The 25,760-nt window shown below is 37.3% G+C and overlaps 1 protein-coding gene across 1 annotated transcript in view; it reads left to right on the forward strand.

The window, feature by feature from the left end:
- Positions 1 to 25,760, forward strand: part of LOC119140708 (potassium/sodium hyperpolarization-activated cyclic nucleotide-gated channel 1-like) — an 80,247-nt gene that overhangs the window by 24,524 nt on the left and 29,963 nt on the right. The window contains exon 2 of the mRNA XM_037372243.1: positions 5,203 to 5,349. Coding sequence (XP_037228140.1) covers positions 5,203 to 5,349 — 147 coding nt within the window. The remainder of the gene's footprint in view (positions 1 to 5,202; positions 5,350 to 25,760) is intronic.

The raw sequence follows: 25,760 nt of genomic DNA on the forward strand, positions 1-25,760 counted from the left end.
ATGAGAAAGGTGGCCAACACTTTACCTCTGTACTGATTCATGGATGTCCTGTGGGGGTGGTTGAAGCAACGGATGCAAAGTAATTGGCAATACAGAGGTAAACCACACTGCTTGGGTGGAGAACCTGGTTGTGAAGGTACGTCATGTAGATGCTCATGTACCCAAGAGTTGGGCCACTGAAGAACATTTAAACAACCAGCAGGTAGATCAGGCTTCTAAGACTGAATTGGCTCAGGAAGATTTGGATTGGCAACATAAAGGTGAATTATTTATAGCTCGGTGGGCCCATGACACTTCAGGCCATCAAGGGACAAGATGCAACATATAGATGGGCCTGAGATCAAGGTGTGGACTTAAACATGGACAGGTAATCCATGAATGTGAAACATGCGCTGCAGTTAAGCAAGCCAAACAGTTAAAGCCTCTTTGGTATGGAGAAAAATGGCTGAAATATAAATATGGTGAGGCTTGGAGATTGATTATATTATACTTCAAGAGATCTGCCAAGTCAAGTGACATGTGCTTACAATGGTGGAAGCAAGCATCAGATGGCTGGAAACATATCCTGTGCCCCATGCTGCAGGCCAGAACACTATCCTAGGCCTTGAAAGACAGGTCATGTAGTGACATGGCACCCCAGAAAGAATTGAATCAGACAACGGAACTCATTTCTGAAACAGTCTCATAGACACTTGGGCCAAACAGCATGGCATTGAGTGGGTATATCACATTCCCTATCATGCATCAGCCCCTGGGAAAATTGAACGGTGTAACGGACTGTTAAAGACTATGCTGAAAGCAATGGGTGGTGAAACTTTCAAACATTGGGATACACATTTAGCAAAGGCTACCTGGTTGGTTAATACCAGAGGATCTGCTACTCGAGCTGGTATTGCGCAGTCAAAGCTTTTACGTACTGTAGAGGGGGATAAAGTTCTGTAGTGCACCTTAAAAATATGCTTGGGAAAACAGTCTGGGTCATTCCTGCCTCAGGCAAAGGCAAATCCATTTGTTGGGACTGCTTTTGCTCAGGAACCTGGGAGCACTTGGTGGGTGATGGGGGAATATGGGGAAAATGGGGAAGTTCAATGTGTGCTTCAAGGGGATTTGATTTTGGGTGAAAACAGCCAATGAATTGAGTTGTGTGATGTTAACTGTTACACAGTATTGTACATTGTCACTTCTATGTGCCTGTTAGTACTGGGTATCCTGTGACGCCCATTTCTACCACTTTGGATTTGAAGATTTGAACCTGCCTCCTCTTTAACTGCCTCACCAACGAAGATTGACTGGTGAAACCAGATTAGAGCAGCCATAATAGAATCAGAACTGGCTTCAACATGCAACAATCCAACACCTCATACCATCTTCCCTGCCCAGAAAGACTGTTACAACAGATGGAGCCCGACATCATGGACTAAATAAACTCAATGGACTTTAGAGGGATGGTCCATAGACTAAGGGAATGATATCTATGTATTTATGTTAAAGGACAGGAGAGGTGATGATGATGTATTGGAAAATGTAGCATGATGTAAATGGTATGGAATAAGGGGTGGATACTCTCCTGGTTTTGGCTGGGATAGACTTGGTTTTCTTCTTCGTAGGTAGTGCAGTGCTGTGGTTTGACTCTGGTGTGAGAACAGTGTTGATAACACACTGATGTTTTTAGTTGTTGCTGGGTAATGTTTATACTAAGTCAAGGACCTTTCTATTTTCTCATGCCTTGCCAGCAAGAAGGCTGGAGGGGCACAAGAAATTGGGAGGGGACACAGCCAGGTCAGCTTACCTGAACCAGCCAAAGAGATATTCCATACCATGGGACATCATGCTCAGTGTATAAGCTTGGCGGGGTGTGTGTGTGTGTGTGTGTGTTGGCTGGGGCCTGCTGATCATTGCTCAGTGACTGGCAGGGCATCAGTCAACGGGTGGTGAGCAATTGTGTTGTGTATCACTTGTTTTCTTTCCTCCCTTCCCTTTAGATTTCATTCCTTCCCTGCTCCCTCCTTTTCATTATAACTGTTATTGTTGTCATTACTATTGTTCTTTTGGTGTTTTTTTTTTTCTTTTCACTTATTAAATTGCTCTTATATCAACCCTTGAATTTTGTATTCCTTTCCAATTCTCCTCCCCATCCCTCTGGGTGAGGGGGGAGTGAGCAAGTGGCTGTGTAGTGTTTAATTACTAGCCGAGGTTAAACCATGACAGGATTTATAGTGGTAGTGAGAATTTTTAAACCTCTTAAAATGTAATTTTTTTCCCAGAAAGTAATTAATTTCTCCTGAATTTATTTGCATTGTTTTCATGAGGGAAAAACAACTAACAAATAACAGTAAATTATGTAAAAGTAAAAAATGCCTCCATTTCTAACCACTACTGATAAATGTCGTATGCAAAGAGAAGCTATTCTTCAAAATTAACTTGGAAAAAATAGTGTTTTTTACACAAAATGAACAAGACCATATTAATTTTTCTCTCTGTATCTTTGTTTTAGCATTCTTTTTTGCAGCTGGCATGTGACACACCACAGTAACAACTAATCTGGCAAACCTTCAATATTTTCAGTAACATATAGCAAGCTGAAAAAAACAAACATGCTTTTCTGATCTGGAACAATATTATAGAAATAAAAAAGCCATCATGACTTAGACTGAATTAGTGAAAGATATCAGTTGCTGAAGAAAATAAGTTAAAAAGTTTTGAGGGAACACTTCACATGAATGTTATGACAGAATTTCAAGAAGGGAGTAGTAGTATCATGAATAACATGGAATGTAAGTCAAAATCACACTGAGAAAGATTAGGAAAAGATTTATTACAGAGTGATAGTGATAGTATACTGTGCACTCATATGATCAGATATTTTTATATGGAAAGAGACCTTGGTGGTATTTAAGATGGTTAAATATTTCTGGGAATTGTGGGAGACACTAACTTCCTAGATGTTGTGTTTTTTTTAAAAATGTTGATAATATGCAGCTGTCCCTGTTATTCTATGTTATTAATTTGGAAACATTTTGCAATACACCAGTGATAAACACTAGTTTCCTACTAGTTTTATTTTTCTGTTTCCCTAAAATTCTAATGTGTACGCATAATTCTTGGTAGAGAAAAGAACTAGCTTGTGTGGGAGAAAGCACCTATTAAAATAATAGCATTAATGAAAGGGAGCAGTGTAAATTGCTGGCAAAACAAATTTCTTTTAGCATAAATGTTCTCTTCAAGGTTATTCTGGTATAAAAGTCCTTTGCAACTCTCTTCCATTATACCCTACATATCTCAAATTAATATACATTTTTTTTTATTAGCAAGGATTATTCTATATTAGTGATGCTCAAGCACATTTGTATGCAAATAAGATTGAGTGGAGGAGTGCAGCCCCTGTGCTAGGGAGCATAGTGAAGTCCTTTTCCTGTTCATGTGTGCTATGACAACATGTTTTACATGTCCTTCTTACATGAGACCACAGTGATGGAGGGCTGGACACAAACACAAAGAGGAAATTGCATAGTGCAGCATCTTTTCTTTGGCTTTGCTACAGAAAAGCTAGAGCACTGCACAGCAGCTTGGACTGTGACCACCTTGGTGAGATACATAGAGCACTGGGCAATCTCATATCCCTTGCCTCCAAGTAAATCCATGCCTAGATTAGCTGCAACTGATTAGTAGGGTAATTTTAGAAGCGATACCTTGTTTATGCTAGAGCATGTCTGTCTTCTAGTGACCCAGAGCTCTGATTCATACCTAGAATATATGGACACATTTCTTCTCTGAGCAGAAACCAATGATGAGCATGCAAATTTAAATCTCACTTCTAAAGGATGGAGGTAAAGAATTCTTGCTTCAGATGTGCAAAATAGCTGTACAGAGGTTAAATTAGACCTACATATTCATCATACATTGTTAAAGTCCCATGCAAAATTACTTTCTTCTTATTTAGGGAATGCATGTTGTACACATGGCCTCATCTAAACTTTTTCCACTTTGGAAAGCAAAAACTAATTTAAGTTCCAGAGGATGGAGCAGCCTTCAATTATACAAGTTAAAAGATATGTGCTACAGTTCATAAGGAGTACATGTACATTATAAATTAATTTAATTGCTCTACAGAGATGTTGATCCTAATTAAGACTTCATTGGCTTTTTTCATTGAAAACAGTTAAAATCGCCTAATTCAGCATGAAAAAAATGAAGAAAAAATAAATGAGGAGTCTTTGTATAAGGAAACTGAATTTCTGCCAAGTTTTAACTCACCTGTAAGCCTGGGAGGGGTTTTCTCCTTCTTTGTCTCAGTACCTTACCCTTTTCAACTGAGACATAGCTGGGGGGGTCAGAGAGGCAAAAGTCTTGGTCAGGTGGTACTTGTCCATTTGTGGTTTAGGCAACTCCATTTTGTGGGTCTCAGATGTATCATACAGTTTCATACAATACAACTCTGTTAGTTCAGGATGTTCTTTTCTGAAAATTATGCTATCCAAAACAGCTTCTGAAGAAGGAAAGCAAAAGAAGATGGGGCAAAAGACTAGTAGAAACAAGGAAACTAAATGCACAAGGTAAATTGAGTGAGGTCCTCTGAGTCTCCTGGGTCCTGGCATCTATGATGCCATGCCTATTTTTCCAGTTCACTTCTCTCTTCTCTTTATTCCTCCTGAGGAATGTTTTCTACATCATTATCTCCACAGATTTTAACTTTTTTCTTCAGTCGCCATATAAGTGTACACATTAATATGTTGCATATTAATACAGCATATCCAGTTTCTGAAATTCCACACCTTAAACTCTCTCCAAATGCAGCACTAGAGAAGTAGATATACACTGTATACAGTATCCCTGTCTGCTGCATGGAATGAGCTAAAAATGGTGTTGATGTAGTTTCACAAGTTCTATATAGCTGGGAATTTAGGGAACACGTGACAAGTGTGTGAGGGCTTGGCTTCTAAAACTTATAAAGTAATGTGGATATTAGCATCACCACTAAAGGCAGTTTCCATAATTTTCAGTTGTTGTGCTGTTATGTGAGCAACAGTAATACTAAATTAACTAATATTTCTGTGAAGGTCCTCTGACATGTATAAAATGCTATCTTTATAAAATATATAAAGCTTAAGTGGATACATGAATGAATTTTCATTTTGTAGGTGCCTTTAGATAGTAAAAAAGTGGATGTTTTTTTTCTGACTCTTCCTTTTATTGTCCTGACAGTACAAACAAGTGGAACAGTATATGTCATTCCACAAGTTACCTGCTGAAATGCGCCAGAAGATCCATGATTACTATGAGCACCGCTACCAAGGCAAGATCTTTGATGAAGAAAACATTCTCAATGAGCTCAATGATCCCCTTAGGGAGGTAAGTGTTCAAGTATTTCTTCATAATATGGAAAACTTTAATGTCTCTGATCTTTCTGTGTTGAAATGCTCTTTCTGATTCTTTTCTGTAACATTTAATCTCATTTGACCATCTACCTAGTCAATAAACAACCAGGAGAATAAATTTTGTATTAGATCAATACAAAGAAATAAACACACTATTCTGAGCCAGTCTGTCGGAGTCACTGCCACACAAGGATGTCAAAGAATAAAATCCTGTCCTTAAGTGTTAAGAGAAACTCATGGTCTTCTGCCATTCTTTAAAATAGAGTGGCTAGACTAGAACGGTCCTGGGTGAAAGGTTTTTTCTGTTCTCCCTACATGTTAACCAGATATCTGTGTGGATGAAACCACTGAAAGCCATCAATGAAGGGAGAGCTCCTCTGTTTCATTCTGTGAAGTAGCATCCTTGATTAAGATGGTCTTTACAAGTGAGGAAGCTGGAATATGACATACAAACCATTAAAAAATATCTTTTGTTAAAACTCTACTTTTGTACTCCAGTTTTGTTTTTTTAAAATGTTATGTTTTGTGTGGAAGCAGTTGGAATTTTTTTTGGCAAGATGCTTGGTGTGGAAGAAAGGCAGCATTCATCTTACTCTAACAGAGGTAGCTGCTTATTCAGAATATAAATCTGACTGTTTTCAGTTGGCATATTCAAGTTAAAAGAAACGATGCTATGCCTTTTCATGGGCTCTGAGGCCACATCTGTGTTATTATAGTCTGAAAGTGGTCTCTCTCCTTACAAAATGCCAACTGGTAATGGGGAACGGTACCCAAAATTACATGGTCTGACAATTTAACAGTACAGATGACTGAATTCCAATGCCTGGACCCATTTAATACCCTAACATAGATGTAGGTTGAGTCTTTTCATTATATTGTGGATTTGTAAGTGTTTTGGAGGGCAGGTGGAAGGCTCTGGCTTCTGCGCTGCCTCTGCCAATTTACCCTGCAGCTCCCTTTGGTATATTTTGAAATGTCAAGAGGAGAATGCATTATAAAAATATATCATATAGGACAGGAAAAGTGTGGAACATATTCCTAGAGTACAGTGACAGTCAAACCATGAATCTTGACCAGTATGGAGCTTTTGTTTTGTTAAAAAAACAGGTGCATATACAGACTCATCAGTCACAGACAACAGAAACAGTTTCATCTACTTCTGCTTTCAAGTAAAGCATTTCTCCATAAATGAAGCCTAATACCCTTCCACTGCAAACAAACAAACAAACAAATAAATAAATTATCTGTCTTTTCCTTCCTCCTCCCTCCTTTTTTCCTTCTTTCTTCCCCTCCCTTTTTTCTCATTGCTTAAGAGCAAGAAGGCAAATTTGGTTAAGCATAAAAATCAGAAAGCACTTCAGGGGAGAGATCAAGCATGGAAAATTTTAAAAAATTAATGAGGCACTAAAACCATGAAGTAAGACTAGAATTTCACTGAAGGAGCGGCTTCTGATTTTGCTATGATCATGCTGTATTTAGTGTGTTTTCTTTGTTTTCTGTTTTATATTTTTTAAAAATAATTTACTCAGTAGAGTGCATTCCTCAGGAGCTACAGTCAGCTTGTACACTGCCCTGATGACAACACAGTAGTTGTTCCAGAAAAAGTTGGGTTTTTTTTTAAAAAAAGGTAAGAACTGGACAGTGGCAATGCCAGAACAGGTTTCCCAATTAATCTGTTCAAATTCTGGCTGCAACTCACGCACTGTACCCTGAAAACATGACTTGGATGTTTGCTTAGTTTAAGTTTTAAATTATATTTTAGCTACTGCTTCAGTATGAGCAGTTTGGTAGGGTATGTAATATATATTTGGTCAGTGTGGGTCAGCTTTCCCAACTGTGTCCCCTTCCAAATTTTTGTGCACCTCCAACCTAGTTGCTGGTGGGATGGTGTGAGGAGCAGAAAAGGCCTTGACTGTGTGTAAGCACTGCTCAGCAGTAGCTAAAACATCCCTGTATTATCAACACTGTTTCCAGCACAAATCCAAACCATAGCCCCATACAGGCTACTATGTAGAAAATTAACTCTACCCCAGCCAAAACTGGCACAACCTGCCACATACACACTCTCTCTCACTGTAAAGAAAGCCTAGCTGACTAGCTTAGAAAAAAGGCTACATCTTCAAACAGCAGTTGACATGTGAGTTAAATTCTGCCTTTCATAGTATTTGCAGTTAACTATATCTCCCTCATTTCTTGAGGTAGTAATTAGCAATTGGTAGCAATTAGATACATAAATATCGTCTTTGGTTCTTTGGCAGACAGAGATTCTTGTGAAGTTTTCCAGAGTTTACATTTTTTAATTCAAAGTTCTTGCCACCTATGTGCTTGAACATCATCTGGCATCAGAAGGCCCTAATCCCAAAATTGTTTTTTGTAACTGTCATGACACGAAGAGGAGATGGTACAGACAAGAAAAAAACCCCCAAAAACAATGAACACAGCTAAGAGAAAACTCTTCTAAAAGGACACCTGAATTACAAAAGTTAAAAGACATATACATAAGCAGTTTCATCTAAGAACAGAGTGTAAGAAATGTCAAACTGGCTCAGCTCTGTCATTCATCTAAGCCACTAGCCTCCCCTGCAATGCCTGCAGGTGGACACCCAGAGAAGAACAGGGTAAGTATGGTATTTCTTTCTTCCTAGACTCCAACTACTTTCAGTTCAAGGAATCCTCTGAGACTGATTTGATTTGTCTATTGAGTAATCCTTAATACAAATCTCTTACAATTACTTATTTACACTCCTCTTGGATCCACATAATCTTTCTGCAATCACAACATACTTTGGCAAGGAGCACAGACCTGTACCCCACTTCGTGAAGTACCACCTCCTTGTCTTGGGCCTGAACCTGGCTCCCAGTTTTTTGGTTTTGATGGCCATTAATTCTTGTGGCAAATGTGATCGTACAGTCAATTCCTACCTACCCTTTACATGCTGGTTATGATTTTTATAGACTTCTATGAGAACATTCTTAAATTGTATCTTTTGAGGGTAGAAAGACCTATTCTACTTAATTCTTCCTTACATGGAAGCCAGCTCACCTCCATGATCATCCTTCTTTCCATTCTCAATTTTTTTTCCTGACTCTACTATAGCCTTTTAGAGATGAGAGTACCAGATCTGCACCCAGTATAATGATGTTATAATAATATGAATAATTCCTTTCCTAATAATTCCTAACATTAATTTGGTTTTTTAATAGCTGCCAACCACTAAGCTTACTTTTTTGTTTTTATTATAACTGTAAGAGCTAACTCTAAGAGGTAATGGATACATTACTTTATTTGCATTTGCCTATGTGTATCACTTAACATTGCTCTCCATCCGTAATTTCCAACCAGCCCATAAGAAGTCCCTTTTAATTTCTTTTTAACAAGCTGCTTCATCTTTACACAGTGCCATTTATGAAATTGAGCAGAACTGTATGAAGTTCTTGGCCCTTTTTGTTCCCATACCTATTACAGTCTAATGAGTCAGGTGTAAGATTCTGAAAAAGATCCTGCACAGTGCTTAGTGTTTCTTTGAGTTGCATTTTGTGACAGTTCTTGCAAGGGAGGTAACTCTCATACAAAATAATGGAAATCTTCTGTTACTGGATATATAATTTTATAATAGTAATTGTATATAAGTGAAAACAAGACTAAAACCAGATCAGTTTGGTACATGTAGACAAATTGAGTATATTTTTAGAGAAAGTATTTGGTCCTTTCAAAATCAATTTTAATTATCATCAATTTGGTAACTTCACTATTCTTCCCAGTTGTTAATATTCTCCTTTTTCTCATTAAAACTTACTTCCTTTTGTAATATCTTTCCTTCTATTTCATATTTATCTTTATATATCACAAAACATTAGATTATGATTTAGACTATGCTATAATCCCATGAGCAAAGGATGAAATATCTCTGGAGTTAATAGTATGAGGCCAAAATGTGGTGTGGTTAGAGCATAGTAAGCTTCAATCCTTTTCAATAGTGTAATCATTCTGATTTTTGGATACAGGCCATCAGGCCATCAAACATTAAAATTATAGTAGAAAATAAAATGTTTTTATTAAAAAAACAATAAAGTATCAGAGTCAATATTAAATTATTGGAGATTTCAAACATTTTGCTTCCATAACAACTTATGTCCATAAATTTAGATTCATAAAAGACAGAGGTAATTGTTTCATTATAATCCACTGTGCATTTTTATATGCAGTGAACCTTGGTATGAAGCTTAAATGGCAGAACTAGGGAAAATGCATCAGAATTATAAATGTAGTCATGCAGGAACTCATTTAAGTATCTCTTTATATAGCTATATGGACAGAGTGAATACCTCTTCAGTGCATTAAATGTTTTTTTCACACAGACATAGATAAAACATTACTTTAGTTCATACTTTGGAGTACTGAAGTCATGAATTAATTATGCAGCACATCAGTCTTGCAAAATAAATACTGATATACCACAGCATTATTTATTGGACAAATGCAAAAAAAAAAAAAAAGTATTGCTATTTTTCAAAGATCTGTGTAAGGTATGTCCAAATAATTGTCTAAGTATACAAGGCTTGAGCAAATCCCTGAAAACTTCTTAGAAAGGACTATAATTAAGTTTTAAAGATTAAAAATAGCAATGAATGGGACATTTTAATGTTAGAAATGGGCAGACAATCACCAGATGATTGGATTATTGTGTTTTAAGATGCTCAACCCCACCAGCTGTGTGACATGGTAACTGTGCACACTCAAATCTGTTTCCCAGGGACCTAAGACAATGTAGTTTAATTTCCTGAACTATGGGGAGTGTGTTTTCTCCTCAGTTTTTGAGACACAGCTTTTGAATTGCCAACCACTTTCATCACTGTTGCACATATTCTAGAAACTTTTATCAGAGTCCCTTCTCTGTTTGACATGCTTTGTTAGCAAATCTGTCCTGAGCTGAGACATGCTTTGTCAAGTCCAAGATCTAACTGCTTCCAATCATACAGATAATAATGCACCAGCAGTTCTTAGTAATTATGAACAGGCTTGCACCTACAAAATTCCTTTTTCATAATTGTTTAATAAATATTTCAGACATGACAGTTCTTTCGTGAGCTCTTCAAATAACTAATCCAAATCAAATCCCCACATCTTAGCACAGTAGTTTTCTTTCATAAAACAGTAGATTGTTTGAGAAAAGTACTAGACTATTTAGATGCATACTATATGCTGTGAGAGATGTCAAAGCCCATTATAGAAAAATAAGTCCAGTCTGTGCCTGCTCCAGTCTGAACTGCTGTTCTGAAGAGCCGAAGCAGAAAGGTTTTCTTGGGCACCAGGTCCAGTGTATTGAGACAATAGCAGCTAATGTAACGAGTGCTGTCCTGCAGAGGAGAATTTCTCACCTTTGCCTCATTCAGTCCATTCAGACCATGCTTCCAAGTGTCTGTCATGTCTCAGTTTTTAATGGAGTGAAGGATTGTTCAGCTAGCTGATACCCAGGTACTTTAGGAGCAGCAGATGAAGCGACAGGCATTTTTTACTTTTTTTTCATGTAGCTTCTGCTGAAAGCCAGGAAAAGTTACTACATATTAGACGATGCTTACCACAGCATGATCATTCTTATTAGGTCTGAATATGCTATTGCAATTTTAAATGGAGTTGCAGATTTTTAGGAGGTTTAAAGTAATAACAAATTACTTCAGAAGACTTCTGAGTTAATTTTCCTTATGAAATCACATTCTTTTAACACTGTGCTTGCTTTGGTTTGGCTAGTGTTCTCTCTAGTAGGATTTGGAAAGTTTTAGTTTACTCAGCTAAAACCAAATTATGTGTCCTTTACATTAAAACAGTAAAAGTTAACACATGTTCCTCTGAACCCTTTAGAGAACAATTGAAGATAAATTAAAAATAAATGAAAATTCTTGATGCAAGGCTGGAAACTGCATGCTCTGTTTTAACTCAAGATTAGGAGATGCAGGATTTGGCTACAAGAAAGCACTCTGCTACCTGTCATTGTTCTCCATTTTCCACTTGTGGGCTTCTGCAGTAAAGAGTTATTGCATAAGGGGAGCATGGGAAAGGGAAGAGGGGAAGCAGAGAGCAGGATGCAGTCCTGATCCCAGTAGAAACACCAGTGCAGACAAGACAGGAATACGTGGTATGGATATGCCCATGTCTCTTTCCTGTAAATCTCATCCTTGGAGGTGGTGAGAAGGAACTTCTTTTCCTTCAGTTTCCAATGTGGAATTTAAATTCTGGATCCAGAAACAGGATAAAGTCTTTTGAAGCATATTTGGAATTGGTAAAAGTGCTTTGGGGGTCATGTAATACACAAGTTTCTGTGTTGAGTGGGCACCCTTTAAATGTGCCAGCATCCATGAAAGTCAACACAAATAAAGATTAGTGTTGTGACTTACCACCAGCAAGAGATAAATATGTCATGAACTGTTTGATGTAGAAGCAAATGCATGTGCATATTTTTATGCACTCAGCTATACACTAGGAATAGTAGTAACAGCATACAGAAGGGTACACAGTTTTTCCCATGCATAAATTTGGAGTTTCCTTTTAAAAGCATGTGATCCTAAAGGCAAGACAAGGAGAATGAAAAACAACAAAGCATAAAATGCTTTCTGAATGCACAGTTATGGACTTATTTTCCAGTTGGTAAACTGGTGATTTAAGAAGGTAAATCTTGTTAAAGCTGTGGGAGATACTCTGCACATCATAGCAATGCTAGATCTTTGTTTTGCTTTTTTCCTAGTGCCACTTGAACAAGAAAAAAAAGTGCCTTTTTTTGAAAGCAAAGTGCCTTTTTTTGAAAGCAGCACAAAAATCTGTCTAAACTAGTTTTGGACTATTGGTGTTATCTAGCAAATACAGTAAGCAAATGCTAATAATATTTTCTTCAAAAATTGTCTTGCAAGCTAGCCAAATGTGGAATAATTTTTCTGATGTCTTACTACCTGAAAAATTGGGGGTGTCCTCCTCAGTTGCAAAATAATCTTTTGAAAATGTAATATCCATATAAAGCCCTCTTTTGATGAAGAGTCTTTATGCAAGAGATTAAATGGAAATGGGAAATTGCAAAAAATATTTTTGTTTATTCATAAGCTGTTCTTCTAATATTTCAGTGGGCTTGTCTGTGTCCTATATTAGTGCTTGAAATGACTTATAGATGGAGAGATAATGAAATATAGCATGATTTGGATGCACAGGGTGTTGTTTAATTTAGAGATGTGTCTAACACTGGAGGAACATAGTGTTTGATATTTATAGTGATTAACAAGAATCTTCACCTTGGGAACTAAACTACTGTTGTGCAAGACTGTTAGAGATGAATGGAGTTAAAAGCTAGTGCAAAATGTAGATTATGACACTGTGAGTACAGTTACAGACTTCCCGGTAGCTCCTGGACTGAGTTCAAGGTAATTGTTTTTATCTGTTGGCTCTGTCTATTTTGTGATACCTTGACAGTCTTGCTCGGTGGTAGCACTGGATCCTTAGCCAGTTTCAGTAGGAGTAGAGCACTGACTTGGAAGGAGTTTCCCCAAGAGGATTTTCATCTCCCAGATTGTTCTGCAGAGTCTATGTTTGTTAATTTTCTTGTGAATAAATCCATTTTTCCCTCCTTTGCAAAAAAGCAAAAAAACCCCTGTGACTGGTAGAGAGGATACTAAAAAGGTGTCTAAAGCACATACAATTGCAAGTTTTATGAGCTGATCAGTGCACCTTTGTGTGCTCTGATCACTGTAGTACATTTGAAGCAATGGATGGTGCCTTGCTAGAAGGCTAAACTATTTTGTAGATAAAATAAATACTTATGTGATTATATATACTGTAAAAAAAAAAAAGTCACATTCTTTGTAATTAACAGTTTTAATTTTAGCCTGGGTTGTTTCAGCTAGTCATTAGATAACTGCGTAACTGAAAACTATTTAATATTTATTTCTGAGATCTTGTGAATGTCACTTACATGTATTTAAAAAGTTCATTTCATAGTGAGAAATTTTTTCTTGCACTAAATTGAGAATCAGGAAGCAAAGATAGATCTGTATGTACTAAAAAAACTAAGAAAATAGTAGAACTGTCACAGCACTCTCAATACTAGCTGGCTGTAACAAGGTCTTTTACCATCTCATACCAGCATACACTTCATACAGTCCCTCTACTACCTTCTCCTCACCTCATTCAGGTTGTGTGTTCTCTCTTCTCTTACTTTTTCCTCGGCTGCTCTCTCTTCACTGGTTCTCAACCACTTAACCAGCCACAGCTGCACCTTATCTACATCAACCAACCCACCACCCCTGAAGCCAACCCACAGTTGTATATTATCAATGCTAATTAACCCAGCTTCATTCCACTACCTATAACTACTTAGAATCATTTGAAAAACATACCTGATGAGAGCATTATGCTGTGGGAGTTGGACAAGAGATTATTTGGGAAATACATTGGTTAGTACAGGCATACACAGTCCTTGAAACAAAAATCTAGCAACTTGTATCACTCATTGCTAGATATTGTATTAACACTTGGATATTTATGAAAGCTGGTGTTTTCTTAATCATCCACATTTCATCAAGAGTAGAAAGTCTCTTATCAGTAGAGGCTGGAAATAAAATAGTTCACGCTTTTTAGCATCTGGCACAAAATAGATTTGCTACAGAGAGATAGAGAAATGCTGCCAATATTATGTGTGGATGGCTTAATATATAACAGACCTTGAATGGAATTAAGAGGCAATGACATCTGTAGACCTGCTGAGCAGAACTGGAGGTGTATGTAGCTTGCTTTGCCATTCTCTAACACCATACACATTCTTCATAATATCAATACTTACAACAGTGGAACAAACTTAGAATGCGAGAAAGAGGTTAATACCCTTCCTGAGACATTATTTAAAGTTCATGACTGGCCTATATTTAGGCCACCATGTGAGAAGTTGTTTGCTGAAAATAGATACAAATCATGTGTCCTTGCAGAATACATAACATCAGGACATTTCATTTCCAAAGAACATAATTAGAACTGGGAGCAGAATCTTCTGTCCTCTCTCCTTTTTGCTTGTAGATTATAACTTCAGTTATACAAGCACACACTCTTACATAAGTTATATTAATGTCTAAATATTTAACTGAAATGAATTTGAAATATAATGGAGCACATTAATTAGTTCAACTTTTATATTTTTAAATATATTTAATGTACAAAGTCTTGACAATGATTTGCCTCCTAGTTGTAATGTGACTCCTTCTTTGTTACTCTGATACCATGTGCACTTGTTTACATTATACACTAATGGCTCAAATACTGGCCTAAAATTCCTTCAAGTTGTATTCCCTAAAGGCCTTATTTTTTTAACTTCTGATTGGTACCTGTTCTACAGCAGATGTTATCCCCAAATTAAATATCTTTTTTTCAGGGCTAATTGGCCATCCCAAGATCTGCCATTATTAAACATGTCTGCCTACTGGATATTTAAAGAGTCTGATGCATTACTTTTACTCCAGCTTTTATTACTATTCCACATAGGCTTAGTCTATTCCTGCCAGTTTGCCTTCTTTTTCCTCCACATGATCTGCTATCGAGACTGTTCTTGCTGTCACCATGCCTCCTCAGAATTTCTTACCCTTTTTATACCTCCCATGGCATTTATGCATCTCTTTCCCCTGCAGCTAACAATTAGTCAGTGGTACTCTCAAGCAAATTCTATCTTTGGGGCTGTATGGTTGTCACTCTACTAAGTTATTTCCAGAGACTTCATCTTCATTTTTACTATCTGATATCTCTTCTAGAGCCAACTTTCCATGTCTCACCCTTTCATTTGTAACTGAGCAGCATCCTCATGTTTCACTGTAAAACTGGGCTTCAGAATCTGTGCGTTCAGTATTTTTCTACATCTATATGCTTGTGCTCCAGCACAGCAGACTGAATGTGGGACATGAGTTCCTTACACTCATGTTGCAAGTTGCTACTCACAACACAGCATCACTGAGCCCTTGCTCCTGATCTTACTCCAGCAGCCTTTTCAGTAGTTTCATTTAGAGGGCAAATTCAAATGGTCTCATAATTAGCTTGTCCCAGTCACATAGTAAAGCAGTGATGAAGGCTGATTCAGAATTAGAAAAGGGATTGTGCATCCTCCTTTCTTTTATATTCTTCTGTTATATATAGATATGTACATATATAGCTGACGTATATATTCTAATACACGCACACACAGAGGCATTCAGGGTTCTGTCACACATTTGTCTAAGAAATCTAAATAAATCTTTTCATTTTTTATAAATGCATAATGCAGCAATGTTTAGATTTTGTGTGTTAGATTAAGTTAGGAGTTTGCTGTTTATCTGTATCATAATATAGAGTAGGCCTTCATTGAGTAGTTACAAAGCAAATTAGATGCAAACAGAAATGTAATTAAAACCTCTAAACATAACTTCAGTGTGGATATTTCAAACTCAGCTAATTGGGATTTATCCAGTATAATCAGTAAGATTTAATTTAAGTCATTTAATAATTTTAGAGAGAGAGGCTTTGAACCAACGGGCTTTTAATTCATAATAAGAAGTGTTAACCTAGCAATTAACAAGATGACAGTATTTCTGATCCAGAACTCTTCGAGAGCTTTAAAATAACTCAGTGAACAAAACACCACTGTTTTTTAAATAACTGTTTTCCTGGTTGTTGTTGTTATTGTTTCAGCTAAACCCTATACATAGAGTGTAGATAAAGCACATTCTCTTGAGAACTACCTCCTTGCTGACTCAGTTGTTTTGGCCATTTGGGTTGCAGTACACAGGGGACTGGAGAAAGGAGGAGGGGACAAAGAGGGAGGGATAAGATGGCAGAAGGAATATCTTGCCTGTTGCAGAGCTCATAATAAACTCTCCATTGAAGCATTCCTAGCTTCAAGTTCTGCTTTTGATCAAACAAGTGCAAATCAGAAATAAGTCAACACAAAAATTTATATCCAAGTCACAGCTTTCTATTTCTCCTAAGGCATGTTGATTTTTCTCTGCCACTTAGTACTTTGCTTCATACTTTCTTTTAGCACCCTGCTAGCTTCAAACAGTTTTTTTTCCTCCTTGCCTTCATCTACAAGTCATAGCCTTCCTTTTTTTCAGTGAGACAAACTGTATTGTTCAGGCATCACATGCTTTTCTGCATTGACTGGCATATTTTACACAACAAAGCACCCAAATCGTTATATTTTACCTAATAAGTCACAGTAACTCAGGCTGCCTTTGTGAAACTCCACTCTCTTGCTCTTTTTCTTTGTGACTTGCTTTCACTCAGACACAACTACTCTTCCTTGCCATCATGTGAATCAAGCACTGTTCTGAGAACAGCAGCACTCTTTCCTGCACTATTCTAAAACAAAACCATTTTTTTCTGGCAATCAGGTAAAATCTCACTGACTTTGGTGTATATAAGAAGTAGTCTTCATTCAGAAAAGCAATAAGTAGCATTTGAGATTTTTTTTTTTTTAAGGATATAGTAGAAAAATATAGTAGCTGCCACACAGATCACATACTAGGTCAACCACAGATTGATTGGTGTTAGCAAGTGGTATCACTGGAGTTTCAGTACAAATGCACAAGAATTTATATAGTTTCCAGAATCATCAGATTACCAGATAGAGGAGGTGACTGGAAGCTCCAAATACAGTGGAAAAGCAATACTACAGTAGATATTAACCTGTGAGCAAGCAGATTAGACAAAGTTTTGTAATTATTAGTAAAACCAACTTTCTTCTGTTCTGTAATCACTGTTTTAGAAAAACATGGGTTGTGCTTCATTCATTTGTACAACAAACATGACTAATTCATGCCACCCTTCCATGTACTAATACAAGTTTCTGATAGAGATACCAATAGGATTTTGTAAACTTCACATCTCTTAGGATTCACCTTTCTGCCACAATTTGACAATATATGTGTTTAGATCTGTAATCTCGTTGGCATAATAGGACAAATTCAATATTTAAAATCCCTCCCTAAACCAAGACTTTAGCCTTAAGTGCCCCCTGCCCAAGATAGTATTTAGTAAATAGAATCATAGAATGGTTTAGGTTGGAAGGGACCTTAAAGACCATCTAGTTCTAACCCCCCTGCCATGGGCAGGGACACCTTCCACTAGACCAGATTGCTCAAAGCCCCATCCAACCTGGCCTTGAACACTTCCAGGGATGGGGCATCCAGAACTTCTCTGGGCAACCTGTTCCAGTGTCTCACCACCCTCACAGTAAAGAATTTCTTCCTAATATCTAATCTAAGTCTACCCTCTAGAATATGCTAGTATTAGTGAGTATCACACACACAAATAGGAATAAAGATATTTGAATATTTGGGGACAGAAAACTGAAATAGTGTTTGTTAAATTAATTTTCAAATTGAAGTTTATTTAATTAATAAAAGGGAACAGTATAGCACTAATTCCATATTACCTTCTGTAATAAACTGTGTGGGTTTTCTATGAGCATTCAGGAAATTTCTTCGGCAGTACAGTTCAGAAGGAAAACCTACAAGAAATAGAGGTTGGTCATCTGGCCCAAACTTTAAGTACTTATCTGAGTAATCAGGACTTCAGGGTTTTTGAAATTAGACTGGCTATCTCACAAACATTGCCTGTATCTCTATGCTCATTTTGATGCTTCTCATCCCTTTTCCAGCTGGAAACCAAAATTAAGAAATATAGAACATTTCAGAACATTAAAGATTAAAGCTAAATTCCCTTAAAAAAATAGCCCAGTTTAGGCATGTATGGACAGTCGGGTGAATGAAAGGGTAGTTAGTGTCTGTTTTCTGTCTTCTTTCTTTTGCTCTTGTTAAATCTTCTAAATATAATGGAAGATCCAGAGAAGAGAAGCATGAAAGGCACAAAACTGCTCTCCCTTAAGCTCAATTAAAGAAATTAACAAGCTGGGAAAAGATGGATATCCTTCATCAGACATCATTGGAAGTTTGGTTGAACCATATATTCTTAAAAGGATTATCCTGTCTGCATTTAAATGTAATGCAGTAATAATTCTGAAGCCTAAAAAATGCATATAAGGAGTTGAATAGAAAATTCTAACCAACTAGGGAATAATAGAAAAGTATGCAGAAGGCCAACATTTAATCAACAAAGACAAGAAAACATAATTGGTCAAATCTATATCCCTTCTGCTTGCAAATGCATAAAAAAAATTGCTTTCTCTTAGGAGACAGCAATATTAGCTAGCATATGCACTCTTTAAGACTGACTTGTCTTAAAATGAAGTGAACAAAATAAGATGGGGAAAAAAAGAAGAAAAAAAAAAGAAGAACCTGCTTCCACTCAGTCTTGGCAGAATCCAAGAGAGGATTTCATTCAATATTTGGCTGGAAAGCATTTTTATTCCTCTCTTCCTTTTGCCTACCTCCTTTTGCCTGTCTCATCTCACAGCTGGCTGGAATATTTTCTGCATCTGGGTAACCTCTCTGCAGATGTGCTGGAGGTCTTGGGGACCTGAGGGCTTTGAAAGTGTAAATACACAGGCTGTCCATTGGTTTTCAAGGCAACTAAGATCATATGGACTGTCTTTGCCCTAGAGATCAGAGGTTTTTCAGTTTTTGTGCTTTGTCTTTAAGTCAGATGTATAGCCACAGGGGCTAGAGAGCAAGGTTTTCTAAAGCCTACACACCCGCAATATCCAGCTATGTTAACAGAATGGCAAAATATCAAAGTTCTAATGAAAAGAGAATTGTGTTTCCCATTGTAGCTCTAGGCATAAATGATGTTATCCACAAGTTACCCTATTTGTAAGTAAAATTTAAGCAGGATCTCTGTGTTAAAAGTGATCAATGTTATTGAAAAATGGAAATCCTATTGAAAGAGAAAAATGTAGTCATTATTATTTATATGAAAGCCTCTGAGAAAAATGTTTTTTTTTAAGTGATATACTCTGTATAGATGATTAAACACGATGTGTCAAAGCAATTTGAACAATTTCAGGTGCACCAGAAATAAAGAATATTGCATCCCATTATTGCATGTAGATTTTCTGGCATTAAACAAGTTGTGAGCTAATGATGTAGTCATTCATTCAGTGAAGTTATAGTCCTAGTCCTCCAGATTGCCTGCTGTCATAAAACCTGTGAGAACTTAATATCTGTAAGATGCTTCCTTTCTGCCAAAGTTGACTATAATTGACAAATGGGTTAGAAAATTACAGGATATCATGGACACATACAGAATATGACTCCTTAAAACCCAGTTTAAATATATTTAAGCTGCTCATATAACCCCAAATCCCTAAATATCATGCTTTTTCCTGTAGTTCACTCTTAATCACCTGCTCAGTAATTTTCTTTTTGTAAGTTGTTTCTAAGAGAAAAAATATCTTTCTTAATGAGGTGATTTCTTCTTTCAATAGTCAGGAAATTAAGACTGATTTATTTTTTCATCTTTTGAAAGCAGGGTGTAAAGGAGAGACACTCAGAAAAAAAATTGCATTGTTAAAGTTATGCACAAGATTTTTACAATAGTATGTAGAAGTCACCTAATGAAATTAAGCAGTTGTTTGATGTAGCCATAAACAGGCTTCGGTGGCCTACACCAAAGTACGCAATTTGTAGATGGAAGTAGTACCTTTTATTAGCTCAATTGGTTTAGTGGGAAAAAGTAATCAAACCTCTCAATAACTTTGTCTGCTTTTTTCTAGTAAAAGCTTTTTCTAGTTAAACTAAAAGCACCACCTTTATCTAAAAATCTTCTCCTGGGAAAAAGGTCCTAAAAACTCTTATAGATGCCATCATAGAACTAACACAGTGAATCACTGTCATGCCCTGGTCACAGCTAGGACAGCCTTGCTGCCTCTATAAATGTGACATCTTGAGATGCATCAGAACAGTCATCCAGAAATACTGAACCCATGCAGAATTATAATACATAATGATTTAATATCAGTTTGAAAAAATAGCCAGGAAGGCCAAGATGAGTGATAAAATTGGTACAATATAAAGGAATAGGAGCCAGTGTAATTACCTAACCAATCTTATATTGACTGTTGCACCTCTGACTTAGTTCTTGTGCAACAGAGACCAACACTTGAATTAGATCAACACTTGTTCCATGTAGGTCTGAATCACTCGTGCCCTTTAACTACTTTAGCTATATAATACACTCCTAATCCTTTCCTAAGGCTTGTCATGATTTAACCCCAGCCAGCAACCAAACACTGCCAGCAACCAAACACCATGCAGCCACTTGCTCACTCCCCCCCCCTTCCCCCCCTTCCCAGAGGGGTGGGGAGGAGAATCAGAAAGGAATGTAAAACTCGAGGGTCGAGATAAGAACAATTTAATAATTTAAACAGAATAAAGAGATAAGAATAACAGTAATAATAACAATAACAAGAATAATAGCAATTAGAATGGAAAGGTGGGGGGAAAAGGGTAAAATCCAAAGGAAAAGGGAAAAGGGAAAAAAACCAAGTGATGCACAGTACAACTGCTCACCACCAGCTGACCGATGCCCAGCCAGTCCCTGAGCAACGATCCCCCCCAGCTAACTCTCCAAGTTTATATACCAAGCATGACGTCCCATGGTATGGAATACCTCTTTGGCTGGTTCAGGTCAGCTGACCTGTCTGTGTCCCTTCCCAGTCTGTTGTGCCCCTCCAGCCCTCTGGCTGGCAAGGCCCAAGGAACTGAAAAGTCCTTGACTTCAGTATAAACATTACCCAGCAACAACTAAAAACATCAGTGCTGTTATCAACATTGTTCTCACATCATAGCCAAAACACAGCACTGTACTAGCTACTAAGAATAAAATTAACTCCATCCCAGCTGAAACCAGGACAGGCTTGGTATTTTCTTGGTTTAGAGGTGACACAAAATCACTATTTCTTCTAATTAAGTTATCATATTAGGCAGCATAATCTGGTTCCAGTCTGGCTCCAAAGAATTAACTCAAAGAAAATATGAGTGGAAGATTTTTCTTTGCACAAAATGTAAACTTTTAATTTGTCAGTTTGTTCTTTTGTTACTTTTGTTTTAAAATACAGAACTATTTCTCCTAGTACTTTCTGAGTTACATAAAACAACATGAAGCACATTCATAATATTTAATGTTTCTTTCTCCCTAAGATAATATGAAATTGCAGTGCTGCTTATGATTAAGACTCAGGGAAATGTATTTTATTGCTCTGAATAATCTCTTATTTAAATAAAAATACTTTAAAGAAAAACAAAGAACATTTATTTCTCCCTTAGTAATTTTCCACCTTCTAACATATTAAATAAGGAAGGTTTGTACTTTAGCATAAACTTTCACAGAAAACTAATAAACTAATCAACAAATTGAGTGCATTACTAGGATATAACGGCTGAAAATACCATATGTATTAGGTTTACGTGGTTTTGGTAGCAGGGGGGCTACAAGGGTGGCTTCTGTGAGAAGATGCCAGAAGCTTCCCCCCATGTCTGACAGAGCCAGTGTCAGCTGGCTCCAAGATGATCTGCTGACGAGATGAATCCCTTTCTGCTTGGGCTGGGCTGGCTAGGTGCAGTGGAGTCATGCAGGCCTGAATTCTCTATCTATATCATGTTCACCTATGAAGCTATTAAGATACGTTACTGATCACTTTTTTTTTTTTTCCCCAATTTCCTTGTTTTTTCTTCATCTGCCCCACTTCTCAGCTTTCACTCCAGACACCTTTTCTCCAGGTACTGTGCTCCCATGCTCTCACTTTTTCAGGAATTTAAATTTCTCAATTTGTTTTTGAAAGTCAACCTTCCTGCCTCCTTTTTTCCCTTTCTTCTAGTTCCTTTGTGTATTTTCTTTTGATTTTCCTCCCACTCTCTTTCTTAATACTCTACCTAGGTCTATTTTTCTCTTTCTTCCTGATCATGACTGGAGCTGAACTTTTCACTCTCCCAGCCTTTTCTGTGCTTCCCCATCATTGTCTATATAATTTCTAGTCAATTTTTGCTTTCTTTAGTAATCTTCTTTCTCTGCCTCCTGGACACACCAGACAATTATTTAACTCTCAGAAACAGAAAACAAGCAGCAAGTCTACTAAAAAGTCCCTGAGCAAGGCAAGACACGTAACAGTTGTTCCCACCTTTCTAGCATCAGCCGAGACTGCAGTAACAAAGTCTCATATGGAGCTGAGAATGTAGTCTGGGACTCCTTGCTTGATGCCACCATACTGCAAGCAGTGAGAGAAGAGAATAACTTTCCCTTGGAAGGGAAGCAGGGTGGCTGAAGCTTTACTGAGAAATTAAGTTCCTTGTTACCTATTTAGACAAGAAGGAAAAAAGGCTTTTCCTCATCCTTTAGAAAGGTGGTCAGATGTAATCTCTTTTTTAAATATTTATTCTCTCATACAGAATGTACCAGGGTAGCCTGGGATTACTCCTCTTGACTTAATGACTCAGCAGGATTCACTGATCCTTAATGCCAGTGACACTCCTCTGGTAGTTCACATCTTGCAGTGCTGTTGCTTGAGATAATTTTTGGATTCAGGCAAACAGCACCACATCTTGCATCAAATTTTCCATGTGTTTTTACAAGGAAGACTAGTTTGTGGGGGCTTTTAAGCTCTAATTCTGATGTCGTGTGAGGAGATAGTGTTGTCCCATAGTATTGCACCAGTAGCACCCATGCCTTTGTCTGCACTGGGTGGGAGTCATAGCTAGATTGCTTCTCCTTTCTGAAAGTAGAAATCTCCCAGTCATTACAAATCTCTGTGCTCTTTTCCTTCCATCTTTTCTGGTTTCCATTCCTGCCATGTATTCCTGTACATTTCAAGTTTCATGCAACCATGAAAAAGTCTGTTCTTGATCTCAGATCAGTCTCCTCCTGTCTTAATCCAGCCCATTTATGTTTAGCCATGGAGTCCATACATGGTGCAGTGTTTCAGGCATGCTAAAACACTCATAAAACAAAGAAGTATGGCAATCAGAGAGGGTGAGGGAGAGTGAGGCAGTACAGTGAAAAGTGATGGAATGGTAGTGTTGTTCTATTTCCATCACTTATAAATAATTATCAGGTAAAATGTTCTTGATGGAATCATATCCCCGCTGAATTCAATTGGAGTTTAGTGTTTGACTTCAAACATGTAGCATCTCTTCATTCACTCCATCTTTAACCCAATAATTCTGAAATTAAATCTGCATTAAGATATAATTATATAAAATTATATGGTTTTGTATCTCCTTAGTTCATTCATAGGAAAAAAGATATTATACTTATCTAAGTATAGAGATGATGCTATTGAGACCAAGGTTAAAGAGAACCACTGTATTGCTCTTTGTTAAGGCTCAATGTTCATTTCTGCTTACAGACACTTCTGTTTTCACCTTGCCATTATATGACACTTTCTTGTGGGATTCTCAGAAGATATCATAAGTCTATCTTAGGAGTAGCACAAGAAAGCAATTTTGCTCTGGCTTTTCTTTTTTTTTTTTTAATGGAAAATAAGACGTTGCTAGAGATAACAGCTTTCTGCTTCCCAGGTGCCTGGTGAGACATTTTGCTTCACATTATTTTTCCAAGTTCCACTGGATTTATTTTGAAAGGGTGCAATTTCTCTGGGAAAGGCGGTTGTTTCTTCATGCTTAGATCATTGCCCATGCCTCTTAATTGCCTCAGTAGCCAATGGCTTCCCTTCAAGGGGAGATTCCCACCTCCTTCCCACATGCAAGGGGACTGATTTGAAGAACCCATTACAGCTTTGATGCTTATACTGTGGAATTAGCTGAACTTTCCCATCATGTCTGCAAGTAGGATATCAGACGGTGGGAGTGGGAGGAGAAAGAAGGAATTTGTCTGAACTGTGGACAAGCATATCTCAACTTGCTGCCCAGAGAGCAGGCTGCATGTGATATATGAGATAAGTAAGTATGAGGCAGCAGATGCATGGAAGGCTGAAAGAGCAACATCCAGCAGGAGTGCAAGGAACCTTAGTCAAGGAGGTAAGAGCACTGGTAGGTGGGATATCTCCTTTACATCAGTCATGAAGGGTTGTCTTGGTGTCAGAAATACTAGGGATGCTCCTCTGACACTGAAATAATATTTAGCTCTCCAAAGCAGTTAGGTGACTGCTGGTTGTATTTTTCTTTTATTTCTTCTCTGTGCATTTATACACAGATGATCATATATCCTTTTCCTGTCATGTTTGGGTTGCTAACTCAGCACATTGCCTGCCTAAGCCCCTCTTCATGTGTAATACTGATTAGTCCCAGTTGTTCAGTACACTGTTAAATATGAATAACTGAACATGTTCATTTTCCTAAGACAAAGTAAGGTCTGCAAGAATTAGCTTGAAACAATTTGAAATTCATGAAATGCTTTCAGTCGTTCATTTTTTAATTTAAAGCAAGTAGGACATTTACAGCTTTTTGGTACTAATGCTTTCATATAGATGTGCTCATAGTTGGCTCTGTAAATATAAATATTCTTGGTGGGAGATGTGGTGTATGAAGGCACAGACTCAGGTTGTGGTGCAACCAGAGACACTTTATTGTACAGAGAAGCTCATATTTATATCTCTGAGCCTGGATACGAATTCCAGCTGTATGTACCACCAGGCTCAGGGCAGAAACCATTCATGCAGTTACATAGCTATATATCACTACAAGCATGCAGACACCTTTTGACTACTAGATAACCATGTTTATCTTTCTTACTTTCCTTCACAATACCCAGCTGTTCTCTCATCTCCTGCCAGATCAGACGTTCTCCATCCTCCTCTCATACATTTCTCTTCAGACATTCTCTATCCTCCTCTCATATATCTCTCATCTCCTGCCAGATCAGACGTTCTCCATCCTCCTCTCATACATTTCTCTTCAGACATTCTCTATCCTCCTCTCATACATCTCTCATCTCCTTTCAGTAATGACCAGACATTCTCCATACTCCTCTCCCCCAGGAGACACCCTTAAGGTCTGTAGCAGTCTTAGGAAAATAGTACTGCTTTCTGCATATAAGGGTCTACTGTGTATGCATTTCTTTGAAGAGCAGGAATGTATGCCTCAGTGTTTAAAAGATGAATTAAATTCTGGAAAGGAAATTTTCCTGTTGATTTCAGCTAGCCCTGCAGCTAACTATAATGTGCATTTATATTACCACTGCAGTTGTTCCATCAGAAAGATTACTGGTGTAATATTTGAAAACACAGTGCTAAACTTTCTGCTTGCATAACTTTTATCACTTAATACAGTTACTGCAGCAACTAATCTTGTTGTCAGCCAGTGTAATTCCTATTTTATTTTTATTTTTCTGTCATCTTTTTTCCCTTAAAAGCCAAGGGAAATAATAAATAACATGAAAATCACCTGAAGAAGACAACCTTTGACCTCAGTAATACAAATCAGTATTGCACTCTTGTTTTAATCACTTAAGTAGAAACATGAAAATGTAATGAAAAGATT

This window comes from Falco rusticolus, chromosome W (assembly GCF_015220075.1).
Source record: "Falco rusticolus isolate bFalRus1 chromosome W, bFalRus1.pri, whole genome shotgun sequence".
NCBI classification, from domain to species: domain Eukaryota; kingdom Metazoa; phylum Chordata; class Aves; order Falconiformes; family Falconidae; genus Falco; species Falco rusticolus.